Source organism: Macadamia integrifolia, chromosome 9 (assembly GCF_013358625.1).
Source record: "Macadamia integrifolia cultivar HAES 741 chromosome 9, SCU_Mint_v3, whole genome shotgun sequence".
NCBI lineage: Eukaryota > Viridiplantae > Streptophyta > Magnoliopsida > Proteales > Proteaceae > Macadamia > Macadamia integrifolia.
Window position 1 is genome coordinate 6,971,819 of NC_056565.1, and position 25,976 is coordinate 6,997,794.

At 39.4% G+C, this 25,976-nt stretch overlaps 3 protein-coding genes across 3 annotated transcripts; all 3 read right to left on the bottom strand.

The window, feature by feature from the left end:
• Positions 1-4,082: 4,082 nt before the first annotated feature.
• On the bottom strand, positions 4,083-4,610 carry LOC122089058 (protein LURP-one-related 15-like). The gene is made up of 2 exons (XM_042658482.1): positions 4,401-4,610; positions 4,083-4,313 (listed from the first exon to the last, which is right to left on the bottom strand). The coding sequence occupies exons 1-2, from the start codon at positions 4,608-4,610 to the stop codon at positions 4,083-4,085; spliced, it is 441 nt and encodes a 146-aa protein (XP_042514416.1).
• An 8,201-nt stretch (positions 4,611-12,811) lies between these two features.
• LOC122090105 (protein LURP-one-related 10-like) lies at positions 12,812-14,152 on the bottom strand. Its single transcript, XM_042659947.1, has 3 exons — positions 13,566-14,152; positions 13,243-13,476; positions 12,812-13,159 (listed from the first exon to the last, which is right to left on the bottom strand). Exons 1-3 carry the CDS (start codon positions 13,815-13,817, stop codon positions 12,968-12,970), a joined length of 678 nt encoding a protein of 225 aa, XP_042515881.1. The 5' UTR covers positions 13,818-14,152; the 3' UTR covers positions 12,812-12,967.
• A 6,538-nt stretch (positions 14,153-20,690) lies between these two features.
• Positions 20,691-21,784, bottom strand: LOC122088493 (protein LURP-one-related 10-like). Its single transcript, XM_042657774.1, has 3 exons — positions 21,375-21,784; positions 21,067-21,294; positions 20,691-20,965 (listed from the first exon to the last, which is right to left on the bottom strand). The coding sequence occupies exons 1-3, from the start codon at positions 21,693-21,695 to the stop codon at positions 20,819-20,821; spliced, it is 696 nt and encodes a 231-aa protein (XP_042513708.1). The 5' UTR covers positions 21,696-21,784; the 3' UTR covers positions 20,691-20,818.
• Between the last annotated feature and the right edge of the window lie 4,192 nt (positions 21,785-25,976).

The window sequence follows — 25,976 nt, forward strand, 5'->3', positions numbered from 1 at the left end:
AATTGTCACTGCATGAAGAGGATCGTGACGAATCTTTTATGGGTCATGGCCCTTGTTGATTGGTTGGGACTTTATTAAATTATGGGGTTTCTAAGTGGTAATGGCCTTATGTTATTCTATGGTTTTTGTTAAGTATCAAGGGCCCATTTAATTTAATTAGATAATGGGTAATCAAATCAATGGAAGAAAAGAATGCTATCCATTAATTAGCGTGTGTCAAATCTTAGACACAGTGGGTGCGAAAAGATTATGCTACTTCACTCTGAAGATACTCAGGCATGCCCTCTCATTGACGGCTTCCCCATTAGTGTGTACCTACATCAAGAGGTAGCATTCTAATTTAAAACAATAGACTCTCACATTAGCATACAACAGCCTTGGCAAGGGTCGTATTATTGTAATTACTCTCCAATATTTTATTTTATTTATTTTTAATAGAAAGAGGGGGAAAGGTAACACCCAAGAGGCTCGAATTCGAGAGCTCCTAATGAGTGAGGGCTTTGCGTACTACAGACTATACCATTTTCACTAGGCAGTTGTCATTTCAAATACTTATTACAACAATAACAATCGAAACAACACACAAATGTCTTCGAAAGATGGAAACATGGAACTAAGGTCCTTATTTGAGCTAATGAAGGTGTCCAGATCTCTGACCTGACTAATCCCCCAAATGCACTCCCCCAAATAGGAGAAAGTCCTTTTATTGGATAACAAACACACTAAGAAGACCAGCATATATCCCCTCTTGCAGAAACGCTTCCTCAATGCGTGCGTGCCGGCACCTTGCCTTCCAAGCTGCATTAGAGTCTGAAACTTGGAAACAAGGGTAAAACAAGGTCATGAAATAGAGAATATAATCTTTTTTACATATATTTAAGATGGGAAATATAATCACAAGAGAGTGAAATTGTGAGACTTTGCCCTTTTTTTTTTTTTCTTTTGTGCGACGATATGTACGCAAGGAGAAGTTTGTAATACATATGGTAGTAACAACTTGGTTACTGTTGGCTTGTGATTATTGATTAATGCTGAAAATATTAACAGAATGAAGGGAAGGAAAAACCAAGAAACTAAACTAATATTTCTTGAATTGTCTTTAGTTGAGACCATTAATCTTATCTCTTATCTCTCATCTCTCATTCTCTATCAACTCTGTGACTAAATTTCTTACCCCTAATCAACCACCCCACCCCCTCCACAAAAAAAAAAAAAAAAAAAAAAGCCTAAATTGGAAAAGCTATATAAGCATTTGTGCACTCAAACAAACAAGATAGAATTATACTCTTCTCCCTCTCACTTTACTCACCCAGTTGTTTCATCGACTGCATTTTCAAAAATTTGATGAGTAAATTGTTTTGTACTCTTGTCAACCACGCTAAAAATGATGATGAGGGGAACAATGAAGGCTAAATCAACATTCGGAGACACATTCACCATGAATTTGCTGTTCCCAAACAGCATGCTTTCAACACTCCCTTTCTTTTGCATCTGCACATCAATCAATCCAAGAAACCCTATCCATAAGTGTTTCCATGTCCATGTCCATGTCCAGACACAACTCCTGTTTTTGTTTTCTGAGGGCAAGTATTTCTTTTCACAGCCCCACAGTCCTAGAAACAGAGACTATCTTCTAATTAACTTACTTGGGCGATGATGTTAGAAGATTCTCCAACATAAATCTTGCAAGAGCTCTTCAGCAAGCTCCCTTTGACCTTAAAATCACAAACTCTCTCTTCAGTATTACCAGCCAAAAACACATCCAGTTCCGTCTGAAATTGGATCATAGAAGACGTTTTTGTACTAAATAACAGATTTTCGGAGTTGCAGCTATCTCCCCTGGACACTTCACATCTCCAATGTAAACTCAATATCTAAAAAAAAAATATCAATAACAAAAAAGGCACTATTAGAAAGGAAGATTTAGGAATCCAATTCTGGATCAAAAGAAACTTTTAAAACTGACATTCTTTCGCATAGTGATGATGGGATTGCCGTTGGCGTGGTAAAGGACAAGACGGCAATGAAGACTTAAGAGGCGAGGCTGGACTGTGAAGAGGATGTTGTCGCCAATGGTGACAGTGTAATTGCCCCCTAAGGAAAAAGCTTCGCTCCCGATGGTGAGATCTACAGGATTGGGAGCACAGAATTGGGGTCCGGCGACGATGATAGGATTGGTCAAAGGTGGATAAACAGGGGGCTGAGCCATGGCCACGGCTGAGATGATGCCAAGGACCTAAACAAGTCAGAATAATTCTCTATTCGACTTTTATAGGGTGGGAATTCATATCCTTGACTTCCTCAACAACCTCATCTCATTGCTCTCTTCTTTCATCATCACTCTCACACACAAAATGCTCCTCTTTCTCTCTATTCTTTATTTCGGTTGGTGAGTGATACTGGAAATAGGGGAAAAAAAATCTTCCAATAGCTAATTGATAGTGAGTGCAATGCAATTGTCATTTCTTGTTCCTTTCTAGTTTTTCCAACCCAAATGCTCCGCTTTCTCTCACGATAGAGGCAGCGACTTAGATCCAACATTTTGGAAGATCTCATGATACATGCTTGTGTATTAGATTTCTTGTCAAGACACTCCAGGGGTCGAACATGAACTACCGCCTTTATTAGGCAATAGAGGAGCTGAATCTCTTTATTTTTTATTTCATTTATGGTGATGATGATGCAATCACCAATAAATAGTGATGATGCAATGCATCCAATCCTTATTCCTTACCTAGCGTTGTAAGTAATAGTTCAACACAAAAACTAACATTTTTCTTTAAAAAAAAAAAAAAAAAAAAACTCTCTTTAAATGTGTCTGTGCTGTAGACCAAGTTTAAAAGGCACAGAAAATCCATAGTGAAGAACGAACTTGGAAAGTATTTTCTATAAACAATAAGTATAAAAGATAAATAACTCCTCAGAGGACTCACTCAACTCTTGAAACTCTTAAAAGGGGTTCAATAGCTCTCCAATGGTTAATGAACCTCCCAAATAAACAATATATATTTGGTTGGGTTGAGCCTGAGTTGAGGCCTAGCCTGTCTAGATCAGCCCAACCCAATTCTGATTTTAACTCTAGTTATATAATATGATTTATAATGTACATAATGTGTTTATATATATATATATATAGCTTTTGAATTTTAGTTGTGCATATTATATATGCCATATTATATATTTGATTAAAGTAGGCTTTGTTAAGATTAAAGTAGGTTTTGTTGGTCTCACCTGACATAAATGTAAAAACCCAATTCAACCCGGCCTGCCTTGAGGGCGTGTTAGGATTGATTTTTTTCAGGTCTGGCAGGCTGGACTGGGCCCGAGCCCAATTAAGGGGATGAAGGTTTTAGGTTAGGGTTTTAAAAACCTAGCCCAACCGGACCCATGTGCACTCCTAAAAGAGACATTGGAGATGGAGAGGAGTTAGTAGAGAGTGATGTCATCATTCTCTCCCACATTGAAAGAATTCATCCTCAAATCTGTCATTGGAGTTTTGGGATCACCATAGGATAGAGGTCAAAAATGCTGAAGACAGAGCTAATATTCATCTCTTCAAACCACTCAAACACAATAAACATTTGGTTCAAATTTCTTGAGAATGTGAAATGGATCAAGCTTCTTGTACCAATTTTAATTTGTCCTCAAATTTGTCATTTAAAGGTATTCGGGAAACTCAACATGATAAGCATTTAGTCCATTTTTTTAGGAATGTGACATGGATCAATTTCTAAAATAAATAAATAATAATATTAGACATGGACCAATTTCCTTAGTGTTTGAAACTCACATTTTTTTTTTATTTATTATTATTATTTTTTTTTGGAGTCCCACTAGAAACCTTCTAACTACTTGAGAGAATTTATTTTCAATTTTTCTTCAGTACTGAAAACTAATTGAAAACCAGTCTTATAAGGACTCGATGTTCTGTGTTTAGATAAGGTTAACCTTCATCTGCAAGATATTTAGCTATTACCCACCTTGCAACCTTGCTGATAGTGAAAAAATAGAATCTTCAAGAGTTTTAAAAAAAAAAATACTAAAATCTAAGAAGGTATTTTTAAACCCAAGTGGAAAGTGAATTATTCTATTTCTTTGGCTTCAACCCGGGTAGTAGACCAACTTTTCTTCCATTCATCTTGCCTTTTGGCTTTAGAAGATTCTCCAACATAAATCTTGCAAGAGCCCTTCAGCAAGATCCTTTTGACCTTAAGATCACAAACTCTCTCTTCAGTATTACCAGCAAAGAACACATTTTTCGAGTTGCAGCTCACTCCCGTGAACACTGCACATCTCCAATGTAAACTCAATATCTAAAAAATAATAATAATAATGATAATAACAAAAAATGAACTGATAGAAAGGAAGACTTAGAAATCCAATTTTGGATCAAGACAAACTTTTAAAACTGACATTCTTTCGCATATGGTGAGGATGGGATTGCCATTGGCGTCGTGAAGAACAAGACGGCAATGAAGACTTAAGAGGCGAGGCTGGACTGTGAAGAGGATGTTGTCGCCAATGGTGACAGTGTAATTGGGAGCACAGAATTGGGGTCCGGCGACGATGATAGGATTGGTCAAAGGTGGATAAACAGGGGGCTGACCCATGGCCACGGCTGAGATGATGCAAAAGACCTATACTCAACAAGTCAGAATATTCTCTATTCGACTTTTATAGGGTGGGAACTGGGAATTCATATCCTCAACAACCTCATCTCATCACTTTCTCTTCTTTCATCATCACTCTTTCACACACAAAATGCTCCCCTTTCTCTCTATTCTTTATTTCAGTTGGTGAGTGATACTGGAAATAGGGAAAAAAAATTGAAAGTCAAATCTTCCAATGGCTAATTGATAGTGCAATGCATTGATCAGTCCTTGTTCCTTTCTAGTTTATCCAACTCAAATGCTCTTCTTTCTCTCGCAATAGAGGCAGCGGTTCAGATCCAACACTTTGAAAGACCTCAAAACACATAACCATGTGTTGTGTTCTATGTCAAGACGTTCCAAGGTGTTGCATTTGAACAACTGCCTCTATTGTGCAGTAGAAGAGTGGAATCTCACTATTTTTTTTTGTTTTTTTTTCTTTAATTTGTGGTGATGATGCAATCACCAATAAATAGTGATGATGTAACGTATCCAATTCTTGTTCCTTTCCTAGGGTCATCAGTAATAGTTGAACATAAAAACCAACATTTTTCTTAAAAAAAAAAAAAAAACAAAACAAAAAAAACCATGTGTATAGTTTAATAATAATAATAATAATAATAATAATAATAATAATAACTCTTTAAATATGTATGTGAAGTAGACAAGTTGAAAAGCCACAGAAAATCGAAAGAGGGTATCCCCCTTTGCAGGGGTGGGGAACGCATTACCCACTTGGCATTCACTGGCGATCTCATCTTTTTTGGGAAAGCTACTACACAAGAAAGAAGCTAGAGCCTTACAAAGTGTTTTGGAGACATATTGCACTAATTCAGGTCAATGAATAAATTTGGGCCAAAACAAGGGCCCAATTCAGTCCCAATGTGGACTCTACTCTTAAACGGAGCTTCAGGGATCTATATCAAATTATTCCGACTGATGCCATTGATAAGTGCTTGGGCATCTCACTCTTTTGTGGTAAACTCTCAAAAACCAATTGTGCAGTTCTGACGGAGCCCATCACTGATCTCGTATGGGGGTGCGGAGGCTACGCCCCCGTGGTATGGTTCGACCGGATCGACCGCGACCCGATGGGTCAACCCACGATTTTGGAGTATATATAATGTACTGTTGCTTGTTGAGAAAGTCATTGTATTCTAGGGTTTTCACGCAGCTAAGGTTTCAGGGCGAGTTTTTCCTCGCTGCTGCTAGCATGTAATCTCTTTTCTACATAGTGAATCATCTTCTTCTTCGTCTGCGGACGTAGCACACCACCCTTTTGTGTGAACCTCGTTAAATCTCTGTGTCGTACGGATCTATTGTCTCTTTATTATTCGTGTTTCTTGGTGTTTATTCTTACAGAAGTCTATTTGTTCCTCTCGAGACTTGTTTCGCCAAGGGATTTTCTACTCTTGTAGAGACGGACTTTCAATTAATCCTTGGTCGGATTTCTAGATTCCAGATTTCCCACCAGGAGCAGCCCCTTTTCCAATTCACCCATAAGCTCCCACATCAGTGTCTCAATTAATTGATAACTATACAAGAAGCTGGAATCGAGAACTCATTTTTCTTTGGGGGCCTCCCGATGTTGCTGCTGCCATTCTCTACATATCTCTTCCAATTTTTCCAACCAATGACAAGATGGTCTAGTCGTTAACCTCTTCAGGTAACTTCACTGTTGCCTCAACATATTTATTAGCTTCACGAGGTTCCCTCAATCTCCCACCAACTCTCTCAATGGATCAGAATTTGGAGACTGACCACCACACCTAAGGTTCAACATCTTTTCTGGAAAATTGCCCATCGCAAGCTTCCTCTTCCTGATCTACTCAATTCAAGAGGATTCAACTTACCAAATCATTGCCAACTTTGTTATTCTCATCCGATCTCTATGGAACACCTTTTTTGTGAATGTGCGGTCACCCAACAAGTGCGGGCGACTCTTGGTGTTATTCCCAATGGCCAAGCTCCCCTCACTATTCCTAATCTACTGAATTGGTTTTGCTTCCCCTCCTTGCGTTCTCAAGATGACATTCCTTTGCAAGCGATTTTCTGTTGCGTAATCTGGCACATTTGGACCTCATACTGGGGCTGGATCTTTAGGCAGGAAAGATTCTCTTCTTCCTCCTTGCTTTGTGGAGCTATTAAGGATGCCAAAGTCTTTTTTCCTTCACAGCGACATCAACAATCCTCCCATCCTCGGTTGATTTCTTGGTTTCCTCCTCCAACTGGAACCGTCAAGATCAATGTGGATGAGGCTAGTCAAGGCAATCCTGGAATGGCTGCTCTAGGAGGTGTCTGCCATGATTCTCTTGGTTAGTTCATCGCTGGCTTCGCGAAAGGCTTGGGCCGTTCTTATGCGCTGGTGGCTGAAACTTTGGCCTTCTGTCATCCTTTGATCTGGGCCTCTAGTCTTCAATTTTCCTCGGTCATTGTGGAAGGTGACAACCTACTCGTCGTAAACTTGCTTCAAAGAAGGAGTTCTGCCTGCCCTTGGCGCATTGCTCACATTATCAATGACTGTCTTTAAGTCTCCAGGAAATTTTTCTTCGCTTTCTTTTAGGCACACTCTTCAGGAAGGGAATGTTGTGGCGGATTGCTTGGCCTCCTGGGCAGCTTCTACCAAGCCCCCTCTTTCTACTTTCTCTTCTCCCTCTCCTTCCATCTTGCCCTTTTTATGGGCTGATTGTACTAGAACTTTGTTCTCTCGTTTCTAATAATAAAGTACAATTTAAAAAAAAAAAAAAGAATTTGAAAAGTTTTTCTATAAACCCAACAATAAATATACAAGATAATTACTCCTTGGAGGACTCACTCAACTCTTAAAAGGGATTCAACATCTCTCAAATGGTTATTGAACTCCCCAAATAAACAATATATATTTAGAGGAGAAAGATAAAGAGACATTGGGTTGGAGAGAAGAAAGAGTCAACCCTATGAATATGAAAAGAGACTAGGGGGTGCACATTTGGTCTTGACGGTTTTAATCCATTCTGGTCCGCCTTGAGCCTGAACAGAACTGGGCTTGGACTAAGATTTTTAATCCATGAGAGTGGGCGAGGGTTAAAAAACACTGACCTTAGGTTAGGATTGGACCGGGCCTGGATTGTGGCCTAGGCCTGACCCAGATTGGCCCAACCGAACCTTGACTTTGACACTAGTTATATAATATGATTTATAATATAAATATATAAATATATATATATATATATATGTATATATTGCTTTTGAGTTATATTGTACATATTGTTGTAATATAATATAATATAATATGCCATATTATATATTTGATTAAAGTAGGCTTTGTTAAGATTAAAGTAGGTTTTGTTTGGTCTCATCTAACATAAATGTCAGAACAGAGTCCAATCCGGCCTGCCCTAAGAGTGGGTTAGGGAAGATTTTTTTTAGACCCTGACAGGGCTGGACCGGGCCAGAGTCCAATTAAGGGGATGCAAGGTTTGGGTCAAGGATTCAAAATCCTTGCTCAACTTGGCCCATGTGCGTGCTCTCCTAATAGAGACATTGGGGATGGAGAGGAGTTAGTAGAGAGATGTCATCATTCTCTCCCACGTTGAAAAAATTCATCCTCGAATTTTTCATTGGAGTGTATGGATCACAATAAGGGTAGAGGTCAAAAATGCTGAAGACGGAGCTAATATTCATGTGTTCAGACCACTTAAACACGATAAACATTTAGTCCAGATTTCATGAGAATGTGAAATGGACCAAGCTTCCTGCACCAATTTCCTTGAGAATACGATATAGATCCACTTTGAAAGAACTTGTCCTCAAGTTTGTCATTTGAAGGCATTCCGAAAACTCAACATAATATGTAGTTAGTCCATTTTTTTATGAATGCAACGCGGACCGATTTCTATTAATTACCAAAACAAAAAAGACATGGACCAATTTCCTTAGGTGTTTGAACCTCTCATATGTTTATTTTTATTTTTCTTTTTATTATTATTTATTTATTTATTTATTTTTGGGCGGTTTGGAGTCCCACTAGAAACCTTCAAACTGCTTAAGAGAATTTATTTTCAATTTTTCTTCGATCTGGATGGCCAATTGTTGTGCTTCTGCAAGTAGTATAAAACAATATTCTCATGTTGAATATAAAGCTTCAAACCATTAACATATCTAAGCTACCAGTTGATCATCATCTTCATGTAAATCAAGCTGGCATATATATAAAAATGGTAGTGATATAATTTTTCTCACTTTAGTCTCTCATGTTTTTTCAGATGATGAAATTTCTTATATAATGTTAGAAAAATTAAGAGGGAAAAAGACTTCTCATCTAACTTCTCTTTGTTCATATCCGTCCAATTATTAATTTTAATTTTAATTTAGCAGAGATCTATTCTCTCTCGGCTCCTTAAGTTTTGTGGCCACAAATTCGGCCTCTCTCTCCTTCAATAATGCTTCTCATTCAAAAAAAATAAAAAATAAATGAACATAGAGCCAAGATCAAATAAAAGTCATTTACATCTAGCCAATATTTATGATCAATATTTGGTTCCATTTTCTTGAGAATACGTCATGAACCAGACTTCTTGTACCAATTTATATATATACTACATAGATTTCACCAACTATAGAATATTAAGATAAGAATTATTTTTTTCCCCTTCTTATTATGGTAAAAGGACAACAATTACATACACTAATAAACCAAATTACCGTATGGTAGAATTTGACTTCCCTCACTCACCCAATCACTGCCCTGACTGAGAGACTGTGTGAGGCCGGTCGTCCCAATCACGTTGAAACTTCAAATAACGACGAGGGAAACGATGAATGTAAAATTGGGACTTGTCTTCTTTTTTTTTTTTTTGGTAGAGAAAAATAACTTATATTAGAGAAGGGTTATGTCCAAGACGTGGTCAAGCAATTGATTGTATATTAGCTGTCAAAAACGGGGATACAAAAGGGGGAGGGAGGATTCCCAGACAATAGAACTATAGAAGTACCAGAATTACAACCATAAGAAGCTAAATAGTCTGCAAAAAAATTAGCTTCACGATTGACATGTGTGAATATAAGATGTTGAAACCGAGATTTAAGTTGAATGGAGGCAAAAATGATTCCTGCGATTTTCAAATGAGCCACCTAAAAATTGCCATGAAGAAGTTGTATAATCAACAAGTTATCTCCTTCCACAATGAGGCTATGAATACTAGGGGTGTCAATCCTGAGCCTGCACCAGTAGGCCGAACCTAAACCGGCCTGTTTATTAAACAATCATTCAAGGTGTAGGCCACTAGCTGTCGGGCGCCTGACCGACCCGACTCACTTAAGAAGCCCGCTAGAACTAACTCATTTAGCCCGATCGACCCGACCCCCTTAAAAAATGCCTAAATACCTATTTTACCACTAATACTACAAAATATGAGTAAAGAATATATAGGACTAAAATATCCACATACTAAATGGGACATTCAATTGTTAAAAATAATGTAATTCTTGCAACTTAGATTACATTTTAAAGACATGATTCCCTTGGAGATATATATATATATATATAATTCCATTGAATCTTGCTAAATGGGACATTCAATTGTTAAAGACATGATTCCCTTGGAGATATATATATATATATATATAATTCCATTGAATCTTGCTAAATGGGACATTCAATTGTTAAAGACATGATTCCCTTGGAGATATATATATATATATATAATTCCATTGGATCTTGCTAAATGGGACATTCAATTGTTAAAGACATGATTCCTTGATTCCAGAATTGTGAATGTTATCATTTAGTAATTTTAAAGTCAATAGTTTAATCTCTTTAAAAAATGATTTTAGGATAGGCGCGTTTAGAGCCCGTTTAAAATTAAATAGGTCATAACCCGTTTAAGGTAGCCCGATTAAAGCCCGACACCGACTAGCCCGATTACAAACTGTACCATGCCCCCCAAATCTAGGCCCGTTTAAGTAAACGGACGTTCATGGTGCAAGTATTTCACACCACCAAGCCCAGTTAGGCCCGACAGAAACCAGCCTGGCCCAACAGATTGACACCCCTAATGAATACCTTTAGAAATAGAAATGAGAAGAACACGTTTAACTGCCAATGCTTCTGCAACATAGGAATAAGTACAGCCACTATACTCAGAAAAGCCCCACAGGAAATTCCCATTCCAATCTGGAACCAAACCACCTATACCTGCCGGCCTAGGAGTACCTAAACATGCCCCATCCACATTGGCCTTGTAGAAATTGACAGGAGGTGGAAGCCATGAAATATACATAATAGTGGATTGGTAAACAAGCTGTTGGTAGAAGACAAATATTCTTCGGCAAAGTATTTACTAGAGATGGCCACCAAGGAAGGAGTGTTGCAAGCATTTTTATGTATTTTATCATTATATGGTATCCAAATATGCCACAAAACACTAGCCATAAGTGCTTGAATCCAAAGTTTGGATCGGTTGGGAGATCTCAAACCGAGGAGAAACATGATCCAACTGAACATTACTGGAAGCCAGAGAAAGACTAGAGAATCCACTGCCCATACTGTATTAGAAAACTTACATTTAAAAAAGATATGGTTAGTAAAGATCACCTCCTAAGAGCAAAAAGGGCATACATTTGGAAGATTGAAACCTCTAGAGTTTAATAAACCAGCATGGGGTATTTGATCAAGTACGAGTTTCCATAGAAAAACTCTTTTTAACTTTTGGGGCAGTAGGAAAATGTCATATTTGCTGCCAAAGACGATTAATAAGAGATTCAGCCCCATTATGAGCTAATTAACCGGTACGCAGAGGAGACAGAGAAGTTTCGAGTTGATGTAAGCTTCCAGATAAAGGAATCATTGGAAGAGAAAATGGAAATGGGAATGGATAAAATAACAGAAGCTACATCTGATGGCCACCATATCAACATCCCAGGTGAGAGTAGAACTATCAATGAAGTTGGCAACTGAAGAAGGAGAATGGCGAGGGAGGGGGAAAGGGGGCAGCAAGGGGTGATTGGGTATCCATGCGTCAATTCATGGGTTAATAGTGTGACCATGCCTGACCCGATAAAGAACACCTTTCAAAATGAGATCCTTTTGATGTGAAATTGATTTGAAGCCCTACGAGGCAGAGGAAGGACAGAAGAATGAGGAAAATTTGAGGATGGAAAGTATTTACCCTTTATGAAACGAGCCCAGAGGGAATCCGAATCCTTCAACAATTACCAAGCTATTTTGGCTAAAAGAACGGAATTCATATGTGCTGAGAGTTTGATATTAAGCCCACCAGATTTTTTAGAGCAGCAAATGGTATTCCAGTTGACAGTAGAGACTAGAGACTGAACACAATTAGACCAAAAAAAGTGGTGGCAGATTTTGTCAATCTCCTGAAGAATAGAAGCTAGCAATTGAAAAACAGAACATATAGTACAAAGGCATTGCAGAGAGGGTTGATTGTATGAGAGTGATTTTTCCAGCAGCACTTAAGAATTTAGATTTCCAATTGCAATCACCTTGAAATTGTTCTTTACTTTTTTTAATGAATACTTCTTGTAAGAAGAGAAAGATTAAGTAGATTGCATGTGTGGAAGAGGCATCATACGAAAATGGTTTTCGTATGAAGACCTGATCTAAACTCGGATTTTCATTGGCGTCGATGACACGAATCCAATTCTTTTGGACCCTCTAACGATCATCTAAGGGCTGGAACAGCTTGGACATACATCCTAACACCTACCAACACCTGGGGACACGTGTCCAAAACCTACCAATCCTAAGGTGGGTCATTAGAAGGCTTGGTGTTGAAGATGATCTTTTTCTCAATCCCAAAGACACAATTAATGAATATTTAAGAGGATACTCTTGAGTCTTGACTTTGAAGACAGATTTTTCCATTGATATTGGTCTCCGCTGATACCATACAATGATACAATATTGATCGAGAATCTAGATCGCTCAATATCAGTTGGTTTTAACCTTACTTTTCACTAAAAATGGATTATTTTACAATTTTACAAAATGGGTTAATTTACAATTTTACCCTTGATCCAATACGAATATCCAATCCAAGATCGACCACACATCAGTGACATGATCCGGCCGATCCAATACTGATACTTAGAACCCTGGTGGCATCTCTTCAACTCTGACTAACGAAATTATTGGAAAAAATCTTAAACTTGAAGCTGCTTTAGCAAGTTTTGATGATTAATTCAAACTACACACAAACTTACAACTGAATTATTAAGACAGCAGAAACACAGGAATCTGGGTCGAAATAACCGTCCCATTACAGAACAAGAATTACATACTCTCAATATAAACAAAGTATAATTTTACTTCCCTCTCTTCACCCGATTGCTCCGGTGACAGTGACTCCGGCTCCGGCGGCATTGTGAGTCCTGCCTTTCCTATCTTCGTTAATCGCATCGAGAATGACGATAAGAGCAACGATGAATGCATAATCGACGTTCGGATACGCAGTCACCGCGAAATTGTCCTTCCCAAACAACACGCTTTGAACACTCTGTTTCTTATGCATCTGCACATCATTCAATTTCCCAATCAACAAATTAAGACAGAACCCATATCAGAGACGATTACTAATTACTCAATTTTACTTACTTGGGCGATGATGATGTTAGAAGAGTCTTCTCCAACATAGATGTTGCAAGATCTCTTCAACCAGCTCCCTTTGACCTTGAAATCACAAACTTCCTCTTTGGTATTAGCCGCCAAGAACACATCCAATTCCGTCTTTAATTGGAACAAAGAAGACTTCTTTGTACTAAATAAGAGATCTTTTGAATCCCAACTTTCTCCCCTGAACACTTCCCATCTCCAATGTGCACTCAATATCTGTGAAAAATAAGAAAGATTGAAGCTTTAGAAATCCAATTCTTGATCACTACATATGTTAGAATTTACAATAACTTTGATTTCGGAACCTTTTTTCGCATAGAGAGGATGGGATTGCCATTGGCGTCGAGGAGGACACGACGGCCGTGGAAACTTAAGAGGATACTCTTTACTTCGAAGACGTTGTTGCCGTCGACGGCGACGTTGAAATTCCCAACCCCAAGGGATAAAACTTTACTCACGATGGTGAGATATACAGGGTTGGGAGCACAGAATTGGGGTCCAACAACGATGACAGGATTAGTCAATGGTGGATTGTTGGAGAGCTCAGCCATGGCCATAACAGAGACGATAATAGACAGAGATCGGTTTCTTCCACAAATAAAATACAAGAGGAGATTGAACGGTAGGCTACCAAGTTTGAAACAACTTGAAATTGGAAGCAAGAGATGAAGTTATAAGGATTGGATGATCTCAACAAGTCTGAAAAATTCTCTAGTCAACTTTTCTAAGGTGGGAATTCATATCCTTTGACTTCTTCATTCATTTCATCCAGAATTAAGACAAACCATATTATTTTCACATTATCCATTCTAGAGTAAGTCAAATCAAGAGAATTAGAAACAATAATTTCCTCCCAAATAAAATTGAAAGAAAATGTCTTCATTACTCTTTTATAAACAAAATTCTCCCTATATTAGTCAAGTAATGAATACCTAACTGATTCGGCAATATATTCTGTTTCTCACAAAATATGAGATTCAGTTTATCATTTATTTGACGCAGAAAGGGAAGTGAACGGATCTCGTACAAGAATGTTCCCTTATATTCCTGTTTCCGTGGATTTAGAATTTATTAAATGAAGAAAAATAAAATTGATTCTAAATCCATAGACCAGAGTCATTTTTGTACATGAACCTGATCCTCTCTCGAAGGATGAACGGATCAGGTTCACGTTTTCGTACGTCCCTGGTCTGTGGATTTAGAATCTATTAAATGAAGAGAGAGAAAATTGATTCTAAATCCACGGATCAGGATTGATCTCGGAAAATGGTTCAAGAAATTGACTTTACTCGTACTTTGTAACTTGACTTATCAGACCTCGTGTAGATTCAATTTTAAAAGGCATTTACAACAATATATATGTCTTACTTAATGGTGTAAATCAATACAATGTTGGGAATTTAGTATGATTTCGGTTCAGTGCAGGAGATAAAAAGAAGAAATCAAATGGTACGTCAATTCCGAAACCATACCCACTTGGTTCGGTTTGACACGGTTTTTATTCATTTTTATAAACGATTCCTTATTTGGTTTGATTCGGTTCATTTTTATATGGTTTATAGGGTTTTGTATACTTTATGTCATATGTAATTTATATTAGGTACATACATAATATATATTTAGATACATAGTATGCGATTACAATACATGGGTGTGCTCAATTTGGTTCAAGAACATGTAACTCAATTCAGTTTGGTTTGTATTGAACATTTTTACCAAAGATATCAAAATCGTACTATTTAATTTGGTATTGTTCTAAATGGTTGGTATCGATTTTGATATTTGGTTTTAGTTTGAAATTGGCATACTTACGTTGTGTTTGGTAACATTTCAAAATGTCTTTTTTATTATTATTTTTTTGAACGAAACTGGAACGACGAAACTACCTTTTGTCATTCCGTTAATTCTCTTTTTTTCTTTTTTTTTTTCTTTCACTTTTTGTTCTAAAAAAAAAACAAAACACACCATAAATGCACCAAACGCTTTATTCTTTTTTTTCGTTCCCATAGAACGAAAAAACTCCAAAAACATTTTTTTAAAACATTACCAAACACTGCCTTGGTCCTTCTTTTAATGTGTCCTCAATTTTAGTTTTGGTTTGAACGGTATTTTGAATGGGGGCGTTAAAGGTTTTAGAATGAAATTAAAATTCAAAACTCCTTATGGGATTCACATTGAGCCCACATGATAAGAATAAGAGAGAGAATGTCCTTAAAAATACAAAGAGAGTGTCAACTTTGTCATATGTAATTTATATTAGATACATAGTATGTGATTACTATACATGTGTGTATTCAATTTGGCTCAAGAACATGTAACTCAATTCAGTTTGATTCATATCGAACAATTTTACCTAAGATATAAAAATCATACTATTCGATTTGGTATTGTTCTAAATGGTTAGTATCGATTTTGATATTTGGTTTTGGTTCAAAATTGGCATACTCAGTCCTTCTTTTAATGTGTTCCTCAATTTTAGTTTTAGTTTGAGCTGTATTTTTAATTTGGGGGGGGGGGGTTATTAAAGGTTTTAGAATGCAATTAAAATTCAAAACTCCTTATGGGATTCACATTGAGCCCACATGATAAGAATAGGAGAGAGAATATCATTTACAGGTCAATGGAGGTTCCACTACATAATATGTGAGAAGGGTATGTAAGAATCTATTCGACGACACCTTAAAAATATTTTTCTGAAAAAGTTAATTCTCAAAACACTTTATATATAGTTTACCGACATGCCACTTGATACAAGATTAGAATTCTAGGTCTTGTAACATAATATCAGTAATGATTGCCCTCTGAGAAACGAGTCTTTTTCACTATCCACCTTAATTAATCACGTAATGGATTCAATATCGACCATCTCTTAAGTTGACGATCAAACATTATGAAATTAATACTCTGTTATAAAATCATAATTACATCAATCATTACGACATTAAAATCTATAATGCATAATCATGACAATATGGACCTCCCATGTCAAGTCAGGTGATTAATCGTAAACTACTGACAAAAATCTTGTTCCTTATCGACTGATATAAACATATGTAAAACTTTCATGTATACAGTTTAATAAATGTATATATACATTGTGCCTTGTGATCAACATCAAAGAGAGTACACATCTGTAATAACCATGTGAACATAATTCTCAATTTCGGCCGTTTAGGGTGTAAACCCTTAATAATATTAAAATAAATAAATAATTATTTCTTTCTTTATTTGATTAACACGTTTACAAGGAGATGGAGCGTGAAGTCGTCAAAATGAAAATGCTTCTAAGTTCTACGTTCTACTTTTTATTTTTTGGTAGAACGTAGAAGAACGCTCTATTTCCCATTTTTTATTTTTCTGTAGAGCTGTTAGAGCCTCATGGCCCACATTCTCCGCCCGATTCTCAAGGTAGAATCTCTGCAAGTTCACAGAGAACTGGCATAGAAGATGAATTCAAGAACTTCTTGTCCTCCACAGCCTTCACCTCAACATGGTCACCCTCTTCGTCATGCCTTGTCTTGAACCAAACCTGTATCGCAGCGAGATACAGTTTATCTATGATGACATGGAGCCTCTTCCTTCCTCCACTGATCTCGCCAAGCAACCGACCAAACAGTGCGCATCTCCCACTTCCCCTCCCTCTGTCCTCGGACTCCCCCTCGCCCTCACCTCTCGACCCCCCTGTAGTTCCTAAACCAACCCCTTCAACCCCCCCGATTGTTAAGATCCCATTTTGTTCTTACTTTCGGCTGTAGTGCAACTGCGATTAAGAGAGAGGAATTGTTTTCCCTTATTATTTCCATCTCTAGAACAATTAACAGCCAAAAACATACAATTAGGGCCATGATTTGTTCCAAATCCACATAATATTTGATACAGCCAAATTGATCTCTCGGTAGGGAAAGGACACGTGTCGCCCACCAAATAAGGATTCCAATGACTCAATCACGCTCGATCACGTCGTTTGCATGATGAGAATATTCCCCACAAGAAGGACAGTCGTATGGGAGAAGGACAGAGGAAAAGACAAGGAAAAACCCTAGACCCGAGGAACCATATAAGGGAGCCGAGAGGAAGGAAGAATGTGAGCATTCAGACCCTCACCATTACTCCCTTACTGAAAACTGTGCGGCCGACCCTAACTTGAGCATCGGAGGACTAACCCCGGACAAAGCTCCGGGCCTCCGCAGTCTGTGCTTGTGCAGGACCAACTCGCGGGGTTTTTGGCAGCAACAGATTGGCGCCGTCTGTGGGAACGACGGTAATGGTGGGGAGAACCTACAACCGCAAGAGGACAAGAGCGACGTCCAACATGGACATTGGGGAAGAACCTTCAGGGGGGCTTCCTCCCTCGGCGGAGATAGGACGAGAACGAGGCAATGACGACCGGGAAGTATCCATAAGGTACCAGTGTTCGGTTGGATATTCAGTACGTGAAGACAGTGATCATCAGCCTCCTGCAGTGCAGGAGTACGTGATGAGGGAGCAATTTGAAGCCCTCCAAGACAAATATAACCGGATGGCCAAGACTATGAGGGAGGTCTCCAAAGCTGTCTCTCAGAAGACCGGCGGAGCACCCCCAGGCCCCCACGTCCAGTTTGAGAGAGCTCGAGATGAAGACCGGAGCAATACAAGATCGACAAGGGCCGGACGTAACCCTCGAAATCGAGCGAGGAGGGAGAGTCCCACACCCCGAGGCAGGACGCAACGCGCATCAGAGACCCACATGGGGAATCCACACCAAGGAGACAAACAGAGGCCCGAGGACTTGGGATTAAAGCAGATGATCCTAGACCTGAAGGATAAGATCAAGAATGTGGCAGAAAATCAGACGGGAACTCGCGAGCCAGACCTCACTAATGACACGACTCTAGCTGACGAGGTCATGAGGGACCCGCTCCCGATCGGCTTTCGCCTACCCAAGTATGACACTTATGACGGGTCTGGGGACCCCGTCGATCACCTGGAAGGCTTCAAGGTCGCCATGCAGTTCCATCGGGTGTCGGAAAACATCATGTGTCGTGCCCTTCCATTGACGTTTAGAGGAGCGACGAGGCTATGGTACAATCGACTGCCGACGAAGTCGATCCACAACTTCAGCAATCTAGGCTACTTCTTCGTGAAGGGATTCTCCAGTAGCCAACCCCTTCAGAAGACCACGTTGAACTTGACCAACGTCAAGCAACATGAAGGAGAATCATTGCGAAACTACATGAAGCGCTTCCAACAAGAGAAGGTCACGATCAAAGGTCTGGACCCAAAAGAGGAGTTCACATCCCTGTTGGGAGGCGTCAAGGATAAGGAGCTGAAAAGGTCTTTGGCGAAGCATACACCGAGGAACCTGGCCTAGTTAAGAGCTCGGTGCGATAAGTACATCCAGATGGAAGAAACTCTTCAAGCCGATGGAGCAGAACCAAGCCTCGTACAAGAGTAGCAAGCACACTCGCATTTTGCAATTTTTGCTTTTACACACTTTTAAGTTGTAATTCCTCATCCTAAACTCTGGAGGATCTTATTCATGGAAAATATGAAAGCTGGCTTACGGCAATTGAGAAGAACTCTCCTGTTTGGTGACCTTAACTCTGCCGAATGAATACAGACGAAGGTCCTCACCTTGGTTGGGAGTTCGGCCAAAGCCGAACGGACCTGATCGAAGGTCTTCACCTTGGTTGGGAGTTCGACAAAAGCCGAACGGACCTGACCGAAGGTCCCCCTATCGGTTGGGAGTTCGGCCAAAGCCGAACGGACCTGACCAAAGGTCCCCCTCTCGGTTGGGAGTTTGACCAAAGCTGAACGGACCTGACCGAAGGTCCTTACCTCGGACGATCAAGGCTAAGGCCAAGCCGAGTTGACCGAAGGTACTTACCTCGGTCGGGGGCTCAGGCTAAGGCCGAGCCGATCTAACCGAAGGTCCTTACCTCGGTCTGGGTCTCGGACAAGGCCGAGCCGAACTGACCGAAGGTACCTACCTCGGACGGTGCTCAGGCAAGGCCGAGCCGAACTGACCATAGGTACTTGCCTCAAATTAGGTGTTCGGCCAAAGCCGAACAGACCTGACCTAAGGTCTTCACCTCGGTTGAGAGTTCGGCCAAAGCCGAACGAACCTGACCGAAGGTCTTCACCTCGGTTGGGAGTTCGGAAAAAGCCGAACGGACCTAACCGAAGGTCCCCCTATCGGTTCGGAGTTCGGCCAATGCCGAACAGACCTGACCGAAGGTCCCCCTCTCGGTTGGGAGTTTGGCCAAAGCCGAACGAACTTGACTGAAGGTCCTCACCTCGGTTGGGAGTTCGGCCAAAGCTGAACAGACCTGACCGAAGGTCCTTACCTCGGACGGCGCTCAGGCTAAGGCCGAGCCAATCTGACCGAAGGTCCTTACCTCGGTCGGGGGCTCAAGCTAAGGCCGAGCCGATCTGACCGAAGGGCCTCACCTTGGTCGGGGGCTCAGGCTAAGGCCGAGCCGATCTGACCGATATTCCTCACCTCGGTCAGGGCTCAGGATAAGGCCGAGCCGATCTTACCTAAGGTCCTCACCTTGGTCGGGGTCTCGGACAAGGCCGAGCCGAACTGACCGAATGTCCTTACCTCAGACGGTGCACAGGCTAAGGCCGAGCCGATCTGACCGAAGGACCTCACCTCGATCGGGGGCTCAGGCAAAGGCCGAGCCGAACTGATTGAAGGTCTTCACCTCGACAGACCGCAGGCCTCGGTCGCAAGCAAGGCTAAGGCCGAAGGAATAAGGCCAAAAAAAAAAAAAAGAGGAAAAAAGGAAGTGATGAAGAAAAGAACGATGATTGCGAAAAAGTTGGTTACTCCCTGTGGGAGTAAGGGGGTTCCTGATACAGCCAAATTGATCTCTCGGTGGGGAAAGAACACATGTTGCCCCCGAGACATGTGTCACCCACCAGATAAGGATTCCAACGACTCAATCACGCTCGATCACGTCGTTTGCAGGGGAATATTCCCCACAAGAAGGACAGCCGTATGGGAGAAGGACAGAGGAAAAGACAAGGAAAAACCCTAGACCCGAGGAACCATATAAGGGGGCCGAGAGGAAGGAAGAAGGTAAGCATTCAGACCCTCACCATTACTCCCTTACTAAAAACTGTGCGGCCGACCCTAACTTGAGAGTCGGAGGACTAACCCCGGACAAAACTCCGGGCCTCCGCCATCTGTGCTTGTGCAGGACCAACTCGCGGGGTTTTTTGGCAGCAACAATATTCAATTCGAAATTAAATCGCCACTGACAACTTATCAGATTTTCCAAAATGAACGAATCGACTGGAACAAAGCAAACAATGACCTAACGAAAGCAAATGAACAAACCAGAATCAATTTCAAAATAATAAATCCATCACTGATAGCAGTGGAGAGGGGGAGAAAGAACGGTGGACGACGGCAAGAGGGGGGAGAATCACAGGAAAAAAAATCATATCCAAAACAAAAACACATGGAAATATATTAAATCTGAACAAAAATTACAAAAAAACAAAAAACAAAGCAGGAATTTTTTTTTTTTTTTTTTTTTGGGGTACAAGCAGGAAATTACTTCTCTCTGTCTCAATCGCTTCCGTCCCTATCCTCGTTGATCTCGTTTAGAATGACGACGAGGGAAACGATGAACGCATAATCGACGTTAGGGTACGCAGTCACCGTGAAAGTATCCTTCCCTAACACAATGCTTTGAACAGTATGTTTCTTATGCATCTGCACATCAATCGATCAATCAATTCAAGAATAGGTAAGAAACCAGATCGAGAAACTCTGTGAATCTCATTAAACTCAGATTTCTTATTTTTTTTACTTACTTGGGCGATCACGTTAAACGAGTCTCCGACATAGATCGTGCAAGATCTCTCCAACCAACTCCCTTTAATCTTGAAATCACAAACTTCCTCCTTGGTATTAGCGGCCAAGAACACATCCAGTTCCGTCTTAAATTGGATCATAGAAGACTTCCTCGCACTAAATAATAGATCTTTCGAGTCCGAGCTATCTCCCCTGAACACTTGCCACCTCCTATGAGCACTCAGTATCTGTAAAGGGGAAAAAACAAATCTCAAAATTCCAGATCACACAACATATGTTACAATTAGGGTAAATTTCAGATCTGGACCTTTTGCTGCATAGAGAGGAGGGGATTTCCATTGGCGTCGACAAGAACACGACGATCACGAAGACTTAAAAGGGTATCCTTAACTTTGAAGACGATGTTACCGTTAACGTCGGCGACGGCGAAATTACCTTCACCAAGGGATAAAACCTTCCTTATGATGGTAAGATCTACAGGGTAAGGAGCACAGAATTGAGGTCCGACGACGACGACGGGGTTGGATAAGGGTGGATAGTTGGAGGGCTGAGCCATGGTCACGGCGGAGACGATGCCCGAGAAAGATGTTTTCCTTGTGATGTCAGGGGGACGGGGTATAAAAGACATGGCTTTCTCTCTCTTTCTTATCCGGGAATCGAGATATTTCGATGGGATACTTGGACAGAGAAACTAAGTGCTTTTCCTCTTTTTCTACAGAGCGAGACAATGGATTCTACGAGAGGTTGACGTAATAGATAGAACAGTTTCGCTGTCACTTGGACGACGTGGCTCCTTGATAGGCGTCCAGATATTGGTTTCAGTGTTTTAATCGCTTTTCGATGGGTACAAAGTTTCCTGGTCCCACTACTTTGAACCGTGTGGACCGCTATTATGGTCAAATTGAAAGTACCATTGGAAAGGATTTCTAATAAAGAAAAAAGGCGAAAGGGTTTTTGGTTCGATAAATCTTTAGGATGACATTTTTTAGAATGATAATTTTTAATTTTTAGAATTATTTGGTTTTACTAGGATGATTCTCATGAGTGAGCACCCTATTTCTTATGAATGACCATATTATAAAGGATGTGTTTCAAATCTGAGTTTATCTCAACACTTAAACTCAGATTTGAGTAATATTTTTACCACCTAATATAAAAGGAGAAAGTGAAAAGAAGTTATCTACGGAAACCAATATCTCAACCCGTGAGAAATATATACTAACCTCAAGGGAACCAAACGATTTTTTAAAAAGAAATATAATTCAAAAAAATATCTATCAAAAGATTGATATTCATATCCGATATATATACCATTTAATTTATCGAATCAAATACCCCCAAGGAATTCTCCCCTTTGCGGTCACTGTATTAGTGCACAGGACCATGACAAGCCGTGCAGAGGTATTAGGACGGGGTTGACGTGGCCTTTTGTGTTTTGACCATGGCCCGACGTAGAGCCACATAAGGATACTTCATTAAAAAAATAATAATATAATCGAAATTATATTATTAAAACGATACGTGTATTTATTTCATTAAAAACTATAATCGGAATTCTCTCTCTCTCTCTCTCTCTCTCCCTCTCTCTCTCTCTCTCTCAATGCTATCCCTTATTTTTCATTCAACTCAAATGCAATACAAAGCACTTGGGAGTCGATGGTTCCAAGTTGCTTCTACCTTAAGTTTCGGGAATTAATTAAGAATGACCTGTTGTCATTTGTCAAAGAGTTCTTTACAAATTTTTTATTTTGTTAACTAAGGTGTCGAGTCAGTTTATGTGCACTTATAATCTTGGGGGAAAAGAGTTTTTCACAAATTGCTCCCTTCTAATTGAGATTAATCATACATTCATCTGTCTCATCTTCAAGAAAGAGGAAGCATATTGTGTAGAAGAATTCCAATCAACTAGCATGTGCAATGTTTTTTTTTGGTAAAACTAGCATGTGCAATGTATCTTACAAAATAATTGTCAAGATTCTGGCCAATCAACTGAGGAATCATTTATACAAATTTATATCGCATTCAAGTATTCTTGGCTGTCAAATTTTAGACAATATCATCATTACTCATGAAGTATTCCACTTTCTTAAAACTAAGAAAGAAAAAAAAAAATTTGCTGCATTGAAGATATGACAAGGGCATATGATAGACTGGAATATGGTATTTTCAAAGCAATATTTGAATTCTTGGGTGTTGGAGATCATTGGTGTGATATGATTAGTCATCTCATGTTTTCAATTACATTTTCTATTAAATTAGAAGGCTCATCATTTGACTATTTTGAACCATCTAAGGGAATTCATCCAGGCTGCCCCTTGAGTCCTTACCTATCCATCTCGGCTACTCTCTACGTATAGAGATTTAAATCTTTTCAAAGGAGTCATAGTGGCCCGATATGCCCCTGAAGTTATTCACCTCTTATTTGCAGACGATACTTTTATCTATATCTAGCCACACCAGAGGATTTGTCAACCATTAAAGGTGTATTAGAACTGTTATCAAATTTGATAGGACAAAACATTAATTTTGACAAAAGCGAGATTTTTTTTTTCCAGTAGAAATGTCCCTAATTGTGAAAGAATTCGCCTGAGTTCATTGACTGGGATTAAGGAGATGATCAGGGAATCTAAATATCTAGGAACAAACCTCCTATATCCCAGATCTCGTGTGGCCAGCCTCCGCCATATTGTCGATAGGACCAAGAAGCGTCTCTCAACTTGGAAGGCTAAACTTCTACTCTATGTTGGACAAAAAGTCCTAACACAATCCACACTCTACTCTATCCCTTCATACATCATGTCATGTTTTGTTTTCCCCGGCGAGTACCTGTCGAAAAATTGATTCTATATGTGCTAAATTTTGGAATGGAAATTACTCCAAGGATTCGAAAAGATTGCATCTTATTGCTTGATAAAAAAATCTATCTGCCAATTCAAGACGAAGGCCTTGGTCTAAGAGATGCTACTACACAGAACAAGGCATTGATATTCAAACTGGGATGGAGACTTCTCTTTGAATCTGGTGCAACCTGGAACAAAGTATTACGAGCTAAATACTGTCACCAAAAATCTCTTTTTGACCCAAAGGTCTATAAGAGACACGGGTCATGGGTTTGGAATAGTTTAACTTCTATTTTGCCAACTTTGAGGAAATGTGTGATATCCATTATAGGAAATGGACAAGATATTTTTCTTTGGCATGACCCCTGGATTCCCTTCAGTCCAAATACCTTTCCCACCAACATCTGTCCAAACTTAAATAGGATAGATAAGGTAATTTATTTTTATTCATAACAACTCCTGGAACATGGAGTTATTAGGATCTTTTTTCAATACAAATACTATCATGGAAATCTCTAAACTCCTTCTTACGTCTCAAAATGATAAATGGCGATACACTCTAACCACCAATGGGGTGTATTCCACCAAGGCTAGAACAAGATTTATCAAGACCGATTCTGATATTCAAAGTTTAAGTCAAGACATTAGCAGGAAATGGTGGAAATTTTTTTGGAAATTAAAAATCCACCCAAATGTCAAAATGTTTCTATGGAGAATTCTACATAACGAATAAACCGGTCCGTCCAAGCTTTATTAGGGAAATGGATGAACATAGATTCCTCCTATGTGTTCTGCAACTAACATACAGAAACTAGCCACCACCTTTTCTTTTTGTGTGATTTCACTTCACACATCTGGGCAGCTGGCCCATTGGGTTTACGTTTACAAAACATAAATCTAACAACCTTTGCACAGATGGTCGATCATTTCTTTCACTATAAAATGGTTTCCCAATCACATATGGTATGGTTTTTAATGTCTTTGCTATTACTCTATATTTTTTTTTTTTTTTGGAAACTTAGAAATGAAATAATTGCATCTAACATCAAGCCTAATCCTACCCTAGTATTAACAAATGTTAATAAATGGATTCCTCACTTAAGCTACATCCCATGTGCCTAAATGAATCTATCTTACTCAATACAAATGGTCCAACCAGCCAGCTACAAGTTTTCATACCATTTTTTTGTCATATCTAGTTTTGGTTTGTGCAGGTGCAACTAATCTTTGATCTCAACTTCAGGATGGGCGTATGGAATTCTTGTTCATGGTGAGTTTAGGCTCATCAACACAAGTTCAACTGCAACTACTCAAAGAGAGGAGGTCAAGGCAGAAGGAATCTTGGAAGGCATGAAGATGGCGATCCACAAAGGATGGAATATAAATGAAGTTACTTCATCTTATTCCACAACCAACTAGAGGAGCTTGGCCACTTCTACATCTTGCTACATTTTTTGCAAATCAAGAACCTATCAGGATCTATAACCCTTAGTTGCCCACTCATGCATCACTAACTATCTATAAGACTATCAGCTCAACAATGTAGGATTAATCATGGATTATATATAACCAATGTACCTAACTAGTGCTTCTATTACTAGTTTTATCTTTATAAAAAAAAAAAAAAAAACTGCAATACACCATCTTTCTTTAAAATATATATATATTGTGAGGGAGAGGAAGGTTTAGGTTCAGGTTCGAGATCATTACTGTTACTCACTACTCATCATAAAGAATTTTTATGCATTCAGATTACATAAGTTAGGAATAAAAATGAAAAATTGAAAATCCTGATACGAATCCAATCGCATTTGATTGGCATTTCATCCATATCCGATCCGCTTACCTGTCGACAAAATTTGACCCACTTTATCTGCCGCATCACAGTTATGGCTTTTAAAGTGGGGTTATCAGAAATGGGTCCTTTGCCAAAACTTTGAATCCCCATTCAAATGGAGTGGCGATAGCCGAAAGGCAACCAATTAAGGCACAAATGAATAACAAGACTTTCTAGAGTCTCACGTTGAGTTGTGTCTGTAGATCTCTTATTTCAGAGATGATAAGACACT

Coding starts and splice junctions, on each gene's coding strand:
- LOC122089058 (XM_042658482.1), bottom strand. CDS start 4,610: ATGGGTCAGCCCCCTGTTTATCCACCTTTGACCAATCCTATCATCGTC. Junction 4,314..4,400: donor AAAGAATGTCAGTTTTAAAA/GTTTGTCTTGAT, acceptor ATTATTTTTTAG/ATATTGAGTTTACATTGGAG.
- LOC122090105 (XM_042659947.1), bottom strand. CDS start 13,817: ATGGCCATGGCTGAGCTCTCCAACAATCCACCATTGACTAATCCTGTC. Junction 13,477..13,565: donor TCCTCTCTATGCGAAAAAAG/GTTCCGAAATCA, acceptor TATTTTTCACAG/ATATTGAGTGCACATTGGAG. Junction 13,160..13,242: donor CTAACATCATCATCGCCCAA/GTAAGTAAAATT, acceptor AATGATGTGCAG/ATGCATAAGAAACAGAGTGT.
- LOC122088493 (XM_042657774.1), bottom strand. CDS start 21,695: ATGTCTTTTATACCCCGTCCCCCTGACATCACAAGGAAAACATCTTTC. Junction 21,295..21,374: donor TCCTCTCTATGCAGCAAAAG/GTCCAGATCTGA, acceptor TCCCCTTTACAG/ATACTGAGTGCTCATAGGAG. Junction 20,966..21,066: donor CGTTTAACGTGATCGCCCAA/GTAAGTAAAAAA, acceptor ATTGATGTGCAG/ATGCATAAGAAACATACTGT.